This window comes from Ruditapes philippinarum, unplaced genomic scaffold (assembly GCF_026571515.1).
Source record: "Ruditapes philippinarum isolate M1 unplaced genomic scaffold, ASM2657151v2 ctg7505_1_1_1_1, whole genome shotgun sequence".
In the NCBI taxonomy this organism is placed as follows: Eukaryota; Metazoa; Mollusca; class Bivalvia; order Venerida; family Veneridae; genus Ruditapes; species Ruditapes philippinarum.
Window position 1 is genome coordinate 1,812 of NW_026852022.1, and position 9,858 is coordinate 11,669.

Genomic DNA, 9,858 nt, shown 5'->3' on the forward strand with positions numbered 1-9,858 from the left:
ACTTTACTGGTGAAGTTAATTTAGGATCATCTATTAATTGAATCTTGTCATTGATTTGAAACATGTAGATGAAGTACCACAAAAAGAAAGAAAAAATGAATAAATAGAGATATTTTAGTTATAAGAATTGGTTAAAATCCTATATATCTGTAAAGAAATTTAAAAGCTGAATTGAAATTAATTGACACTTTACTGATGAAGATAATTTAGGATCATCTATTAATTGAATCTTGTCATTGATTTGAAACATGTAGATGAAGTACCACAAAAAGAAAGAAAAAATGAATAAATAGAGATAGAGATATTTTAGTATTTTCTTTATATCTTATTTTTTTAAATCAATTAACAATTATCTGTTGTAAATATGTTATGTGTTCCTTATTAGGGCATGCATGATGATTTAATGTCTATATTTAGGGCATGCATGATGATGTTATGTCTATATTTAGGTCATGCATGATGATGTAATGTCTATATTTTGGGCATACATGATGATGTAATGTCTATATTTAGGGCATACATGATGATTTAATGTCTATATGTAGGTCATCCATGATGATGTAATGTCTACATATAGGGCAAACATAATGATGTAATGTTTATATTTAGTGCATACATGATGATGTAATGTCTATATTTAGGGCATACATGATGATTTAATGTCTATATGTAGGTCATCCATGATGATGTAATGTCTACATATAGGGCAAACATAATGATGTAATGTTTATATTTAGGGCATACATGATGATGTAATGTTTATATTAAGTGCATACATGATGATGTAATGTCTATATTTAGGTCATACATGATGATGTAATGTCTATATTTAGTGCATACATGATGATGTAATGTCTATATTTAGGTCATACATGATGATGTAATGTTTATATTTAGTGCATACATGATGATGTAATGTCTATATTTAGGGCAAACATAATGATGTAATGTCTATATTTAGGGCAAACATAATGATGTAATGTTTATATTTAGGGCATACATGATGATGTAATGTCTATATTTAGGTCAGCAGAATGGAAGAAAGTTAGTGACAGTCAGAAGAAAGACCTTGGCCTGACATTTGATGACAATGGAGAGTTTTGGTATAATTGTTTTCTATACAAGAATATTTAAGTAATTTATTCTTACTTTTCACCAGGAATGCTAAACTCTTAAAAATGGACACAACCTGTTTGAACTTAGACCTGATAATATTTAAGTTAATGGATTTCAATATCAAATTGTTAGATTATGTGACCAATAAAGTGTATAGAGTCTTGTTATTAAACTATATAGATGTGCAGAATGGCTGCTTTAAAATGGTTGAATTTTCAACACGGGTTCAGACAGTAACTTAAATTAAAAGTCTGATGTGTTAATTACTTGACTACTTTCCACCGCATATTATTGTATCATCGGGTACATTTTAGCTAGTCATTGTGGCTAGAAAACATTTTGTCCTAAAACCTGGGGACATAATATTAGATGATAAGGAGAGGTTATTCAAAATAATATTTATTTGTGCAATTGAGGCTGCGTGTTAAAACATACTCTAAAACTATGTTATGTTTTAGCTTAAGTATAATCTCTATATTTTATTCTGTCAATATTCAGGATGTCGTACGAGGATTTCTGCCACTACTTTACAAGCATGGACATCTGTCATATGATCAACATGTCATTTTTCTCCTTCAAGAAAACTTGGCGGGAAGGGAAAGTGAGCGGTACCTGGAAGAGACCAGATCGGGCTGGCGGTTGCGGGAACCACTCTACATTCCTGAATAATCCTCAGGTGAATTAATTAACTATGCTTATATTCATGTTAAGTTTAGTGGTATTAACTGGAACAGTTTACTGTTATTATATGGTAAAAGTGTAGTTCATTTAAATGAAGTAGGCAATAATTTGTTAAACATATTTATTCTAGATTGATAAAAAAACATAAATCTTTTCAGTGCATATTTGATACCAAAGAATAAATATGTAATTACAGTAAAAAGACAAGGATAAATCTTTAGTCTTGTACAGAATCTATTGGACATAAATAAAGAAGTTAAATGATATTAGGGTGTCTTTAAAGAAACATTATACAATTTTATGTACTATTTCACCTTACATAGGCATCACAGAGGTTTCAGAAGAAAACATGAGTATTTGAACAACAGGATAAATATGATGTTTTTACAATATATAGTTGATATAACAGAGGTTGAAAATGAAATTATGGAACTTAAAAAATATTTTTATTTTTTTGACATGTGAATTTAAGACATCACAACTTGAATAAAGAGGGAAGCATGCTTTTTTTCAAAACAACAAGATAAATAGGTTATTATATAACAGTACATATGAGGATAATATTTTCTTGTATTACACAAGAACAACAAGATAAATATTTTCTTATACCGGTATTACTGTAGAGGAGCAACAGGATAAATATGTTCTTATATTACTGAAGAACAGCAGGATAAATATGTTCTTATGTTACAGTAGAACAACAGGATAAATATGTTATTATATTACAGTACATAAGAGGATAAATATGTTCATATATTTCATAAGAAAAACAGGATACTACTGTATGACAACAGGATAAATATGTTCTTCTATTTCATAAGAAAAAACAGGATAAATATGATCTTCCACTACAGTTAGACAAAATGATAAATATGTTCTCATATTATGTTAAACAACAGGATAAATAGTTTATTTTATTTCAGAAAAACAACAGGATAAATTTGTTCTTTTATTTCATAAGAAAAACAGGATAAATATGATCTTACACTGAAGTAAGACAACATGAAAAATATGTTCTCATATTACTATAAACAACAGGATAAACAGTTCTTAAATAACTGGAAACAGGAAAAAATATGTTCTTATATAACAGAAGAACAACATGATATGATTAATATGCTGCTATATTTCAAAAGAACAACATAATAAATATTTTCTATATTACAGTATATATTTGACATCACGGAGGATGAAGAGGAAATCATGGCGTCTTTAGAACAACAGGATAAGCGTGTAGATAAAGGGAAGGATAATTATACCATTGGATTTACTATATTGCGGGTATGTTCAGTATTAAACTGATTTCATTTCAATGATTCTTTAAAAAAAAAATTCAGATTGTTAAAGGAACTCCACTCCTTTTTGTCATGAAAGGACTGAAAATATTTTTTTTCAAGACTTATTTACTTTTTGTAGATCTGAATAAGTAACTTAAATGCAAAATTTCCGATCATTCCCTCACTCTGTTTTCTTTTAATTATTATTTCAACTAAGCAAATAAAACATAAAATGAAAAGTATTGAAATGCTTTTTACTCATACAGGCCTAAAAAATGTGCAAATTTTGATTTCCAATGTAATTGTGCGTTTATTTTTTCAATCTTTTGCAGATATTTCCATTTTAAGTGCATTCCTTGATATATGCAAGAATTTCAAATTTTATGTTCTGAGGCATCTTGACCTCAGCAGAGTGCCTTAAAATAGTGTAATTTTCATTCATGTTGAACGAGGCACCATACCAATATATGTTATGCAGCTGTGTACACTATGTATCATGATCTTCTTATTTCACATTACCAATTTTTAAGAAGAAAATACATAAGTTTTTACATAAGGTTAGATAAAACACATGACAGTCTTGTATAATTATTTAAAGTAAAATATGAAATATGTCAGTTAAATATCAGTCTACAGTGTGACTACACTTTATCATTAAAGTACTTTCATTGCATACAACATACATTCACAGTGATAAGGTGCATGATGATACAGAAATTAAAAAAATCTCAAACATGACAGTGATATACATGTAGCTTGTACAAGAGAAATTAATGATGACGAAAGGGTAACTTAAAATACAATATGGATATGATATGATTTTTTTGGACTCTGAAAATGAAAAAAAAATATGGCTGAATTGGTAACATTGGATCCAATAATGATTTATATTGGAAAGTCACATGGTAGAAATTCTGGAAGTTCATTAGTTACTGTGTTGAAGGTGTGAAATGGATATTTTAAATTTTATCCTCCACAGCTATAACAAAAAGTTTATAATTTATAAGAGAATTTGGTGTTAACTTTATGAATAACAGGATATTGTAAAACAAGTGCATGTATACATATTAGGTAAGCCCTGGCTGGTTTATGAAAATCTAGATTTCTTTTGAAATTTTATTTAAAAAATAAAAACAGGAGAGTCTTAAAATCACAAAACTTCAATTTAAAATTGTCTATTGTTAATTCTAGGCTGATTTGAACCGGAAGTATCGCATGCATGACAGGATGGAGCGTGTTTCTTCCGGACCATTTGTGCTTTCAAGAAGTGTATTCAACCGTATGAAGTTGACGAGAGGTCGTTATTGTGTTATTCCTTCAACGTTTGACCCTGGACAAACTGGAGACTATGTTTTGAGACTGTATGCTAGTAACAACCTAAATTTGATGTAAGTTCACCGTTACATTACCAAAGACAGTGGTATCTTCTGGTTTGAAATTTGGTGTTGGCTGCATTATTTGCTACTTTTTATGCCCTCGCACACCAGGGGCATATATATTTGCTCCATACCTTCTGCTTACTATTTGTACATATATCCTGAAAATCCTTAACTGTTTTATTTTTTACTTGAATGAGATATTTCACATGATTATGAGTTTAAGCTTCTTTATTTGACAGGTATTAATAGAGTTATGGCCCTTGTCTGAGTCAATTAAAACGTAAGAATATGATGTTGAACATGTTTGCTTTAGGTTTTACAAGGTTTATTGAACCAGTTACAAGTTTTCTTATTTCTCTTTGCTATTTTTCATACCAACTGAAGCTTTGTAAGTCTTGAAAAACTGTATTGGTTCATAAATATTTTTTATCATCTATTAATAAATCAAACAGTTCCCTAGGATTGTCAAAATTGCTTTAATTAAACTGTCAAAATGTCGTATAACCACCAACTACCCTGTAAAAGACAAAACAAAAAATAATTTGGATTATTTCAGTGAACTTATACATGATGAGCCACAGCCAGGTTCTTGTTGTGGTTTTGCTATGAAGAGGTCAAAGATTGCAGCCACTCAAATAACACTAGTGAAAGCAGATGGACTTGAGGCTCAAGACAAAGGTTCTAGTAAGTACAGCTGACATTTCCTGGCGAGGCTTTCACTAATTTAGGTTGAGATTTGTCTCAGTTTGTTAGTAAGAGCCGAGCCAGGTCTTATTTTGTTTAATTTTAAGTCTGACAAGAATAAGGCTATGTCCTTTTGATTGGGCCAAGCCAGCATGTATGCTTTGTTGGCTCTATTGAAGTATTTTGTCAGTTATATCTCTAAACTGGCAATAAACTCTTCCAAATTCATTGTAGGACTGGTTCATTTATAAAACTTGAGGGGTAAAATTTTATTGCCATATATACATGGATATTTTGGAGTTGTTTTCTTTTCCAACTATTTCATCTAGCACTGCTATAGCATGGGACCAGCATTGTGATTAAATCTTATCAAGGGCTTTAATTGTATTTTATAAGAAAGATATAATCCATTAATGTTTAGAAGGTTAGTGGTTCTTTTCTATGTACCTACATTTGCCAGAAACAATACAAAGAGAAGCATCAATCTGTTTCCTCCACCAATAAAGAGGGATACATTGTTACTATTACAAGTTTTGTCAAGTTGTGTGATACCAAACCCAAACAAGCAAAACATTATTTTGTAATATCTTATTGAGTGAAAACTTTAAAATGTCTTAGGCCACTTCTTTTTTTTTTCTTGGTTTACAAATTTTTTTTTCAAAAATGTCCACTGGGTGGTCGAAAAAAAAAAAAAAAAAAAAACCTCAAAAAGGTCCATCGGGTATATTGTAAAAAAAAAAAAAATCTGGTATGGTGCACATAAAACACTATTTTGTCAAAAATAGTGTCATTCTTCTATTGACATAAGCAAAAACAGTAATTTAAACATCTTTTTATTGTTGTTTTTCCTTAGTAGCCTATAGCTTTCATGTTAACTTTCTTGATACAAATGTACCAAAAATATCTTCCATCTTTAGAAAATACTGGGCTAGCTCTTTAGAACGACATGGCCAAAGTGTCTGGAACGTTTGCTTGTTATAAAGCAGCACTTCTCCCGGTTTATACTGATCGGATGTGTGTCCGAACCTGTCCCGGCTGAGCATTTCGACGAAAAGAAAAATACAATTTAACAATATACTAGCAAATATATCGTAAATCAAACCATTAAATCTTCTCGAGGAAGGATACGGCTTATAGCCGTGCCGATGTCCTCATCAACGGCAGCCTTTAAAAAACCCTGTCTGGTTGGCAAATCTTTAATTCCAACAAAATCAACTTGGAAATAAACAGTGCCGCTCAAGGGCGCCGCTATGTTGTTTTACCATGAACTGTGGTAGTTATCCGAGGTAGTCCGAATGTTGTGTTATATAGATTCGTACTCAAAAATATTCGAATTTTCGTACTCATATTTATCGCGCTTATCGGATAATTTTTTTTGCATCGGGGGAAAAAAAAGTGGAAATTTCAGTTTTATTTTTTTTCCAATTTACAAATATTTCGGGTCGCCGGTTTTGTAAACCAAGAAATATAAAAGAAGTGGCCTTAGAGGGCTAGCTTTCCAGTGATTGTGTAAATAAAACATATTTATTTAAGCTGGATTGTGAAACAAGTTCTTGCAACTTATATTAATCGCTTTCAAATCCACTTCCTGGAACCAATAAGTACTGGTGTCATATGAAGAAACATGGTCGTGGCCGAATAAGTGCTTGAACCTGTAATATAAAGTACAATGTTAGTGGTTTTCTTATCTAAAAAAGATGTTTTACTTTAATGTATAAAGATTAAAAGTCAACATGATTATGACCTTATCTTTTGTATTAAGACATTCCATGTGAGACATATCTATTTCAGCTGCAGACCCATACTGTGTTGTGAAATATGAGGGTAGAACTTTACAGAATTACCACAAGGAAGATACCTTAAACCCTGAATGGAATGATCGTTTCACACTTTACAGAAAGAAACCTAACCAGGATGTTATTATTGAGGTTAGTTTATGTATACATTGCTTTTAACACTTAAAGCTGCATGTGTCCAAAATATTTGAAGACTATAAATTTTGTGAAAAATGTACAAAGATTTTAAGAAAGGTACAAAGATTCAAGTTATAGTTTTGTATGCTCTGTGCAATAAATGACTGCAGTATTCATCGCTGTATTTCTACTGTGTGACTTACACAGTTAGGGGCCATTACTGCATATTTATACCCCTGCACAACAAAGTTGTAAGGGGGGTATACTGGAATCGCTGGCCTGCCATTGGTTTTTCCTTGTCCGCTAAATTACTTAAGATTCCTTTGCCCTACAGTCTTCAAATTTGGTATTGAAATTAGTCATGCTTATAAGATGACCCATATTGATTTTGAGGTCATTTGGTTTAAGTGCAAGGTCACAGGGGCAAAGCTTGTCAGCTCAATTGCTTTAGAATGCTTTGATCAACAGTCTTTATACTTGGTATTGCGGTTGGTTATGACTATTAGATTACCACTATTGATTCTGAGGTCACTAGGTCAAAGGTCAAGGTCAGGAGAGCCTTAAAAAAGCTTGATTGCCCAATAACTTAAGAATCGTTGACTCACAGTCTTCATATTTTGCATGGTGGTTAGTAATGACCATTAGATGACCTGAATTGATTTTGAAGTCACTGGATTATACATGTTATAGGTCAAGGTCACAGGGGCCTTGACTTCAAAAAGATTGTACGCCCAATAACATATGAATCCTTTGACCCACAGTCTTCCTATTTTGCAATTACCAATTTCTCCACAATTGACAAACTACTCATTCCACATAATTTTGTCCTTATCAGTCCTGAGAGACAGGACTGTTGATCATTAGACACAAAGTCTAGGATCAATTGTCATGGAGAAATTACACCTCATCCGAGGATCAAACCAGAGATACCTTGATTTCTAATTCAATGTTATCCATATTTACCTTATTGGTCAGCAAGCACACAATTGGTTAAAGCCAATAGATCAATTTGTAACATACAAAAATTACAATTTCCTTTTAACAGGTTTGGAACCACAACATATTTAAGGATCAGTTTATGGGCTTCGCCACACTTCCCATGGACAACCCTCATCAGTATACAGGTGGCAACATAATCAAGAGATATAACCTTGCAGCCAAAGGTAAAGAAGGGCTAATCTCCAAACCAGGTGGTCTCTGGCTCAAAGTCTTTCACACAGATAACATGTCCATTGTGTAAAAATTTAACAATATGTGATATTTGTAAAATCAAGTAGTCTGATGGTTCAGCACTTGTTAATTTTTATAACTTTGCATTTTTGAAATATGACAATTCAGCATTTTTAATATCCTACAACTCGGCACCCTTAAAATTTGGTGAATTGATATCCATTTCAGCACATTTTAATTTTTTATGATATTGATTGATGCATGTGCTCTGATTTGAAAACGGATAATGTAGACATCAAAAATAAAAAAAAACAGAGTTTTGATAAGTTAATTATTATATCAGAACATATTTATATGAATTTATGGGACAATTTTGTTTCTTCTTAAACATTTTTCATGTTTATGTTACAATATAATCTCTGCAGAGAAACACCCTTTTGGAGACAAAAAAACATTTTGGTTGTTGTTTAGAGGTATTCTAGTAAGGTTAATTTAAATATACTGAAATTTGACTACGGGAGGAAATGATACTGTTGTTGTAACAAAGTAATTGTTATACAGAGGGTCACAGTGCAGAGATTACACTGTATTAATAATTACAATACTGTTACACTTAACAAGATATATGTTAGTATGATGTATGTTGATTGTTCTATTTTATAAGTATCAGAATTTGTAATGAAAAGTCAGCAATTTTATACTCACAAAATAGATTTATATGTTGATTGTTCTATTTTTATAGGTATAGAATTTGTGATGTAAAGTTAGCAATTTTATTCCCACAAAAAAGATATATTTGTTGATTGTTCTTTTTCTTTAAGTATCAGAATTTTTAATTAAAAGTCAGCAATTTTACACCCACAAATGCAACATTTTATGGTTTAGTGTTAATTATTCAATGCCTTATAATTTAATTATGCAACAATTCTCTCCTCATAGTCATAAATGTTACCATTTTATCAGCATGCTTATAGAAATAGAAGCATAAGGATATGCATGTGTGAAAGTTACGCAATGAGGTCAAAGATATAATCATCAAGTCTTGAGTTATATATTTATAAATATCTCAAAAAATGCTCATTCAAAAAAATATTTCAGAGCTGTCTTTTACTTCACTTTAATCATTATTACGCCATGTTTGGTGTTCTACACAAAGATAAATGTAATTAGTCCCCTACCGGTTTACCGGAGGGGACTTTAGGTTTACCCTCCGTCCGTCTGTCCGTCCGTCCGTCCGTCCGTCCACAAAACTGGATCCCGCGATAACGCAAAAAGTACTGAAAATATTTTAATGAAACTTGATATATGGCAGTATGGAGATTATGCACGTCTTTTTCTTTTCTTCCTATATTGAAAATTCTGGTTGCTATGGTAACAAATAGACTGAAAATATGGCAAATTTTACACATAACCTGGATCCAGCGATAACGCAAAAAGTACTGAAAATATGTTTATGAAACTTAACATATGGATAGATGGCAGTATGGAGATTATGCACGTCTTTTTCTTTTTTTCCTATGCTGAAAATTCTGGTTGCTATGGCAACAAATAGACTGAATTTCAAGATTTCTGATTCTAGTTTTTAAGTTTTTTCACTTTAAGTTCTTTATTTCTTAAGGTATTTACTTCAAACTTTAA

General features: G+C 31.3%; 1 protein-coding gene across 1 annotated transcript; it reads left to right on the top strand.

Moving 5' to 3' along the window:
• The first annotated feature begins 1,030 nt into the window (after positions 1-1,030).
• Positions 1,031-9,380, top strand: LOC132746914 (calpain-5-like). The gene is made up of 7 exons (XM_060736193.1): positions 1,031-1,103; positions 1,615-1,792; positions 2,965-3,078; positions 4,266-4,462; positions 5,010-5,137; positions 6,929-7,065; positions 8,096-9,380. The coding sequence occupies exons 2-7, from the start codon at positions 1,616-1,618 to the stop codon at positions 8,288-8,290; spliced, it is 948 nt and encodes a 315-aa protein (XP_060592176.1). The 5' UTR covers positions 1,031-1,103; position 1,615; the 3' UTR covers positions 8,291-9,380.
• Positions 9,381-9,858: the final 478 nt, after the last annotated feature.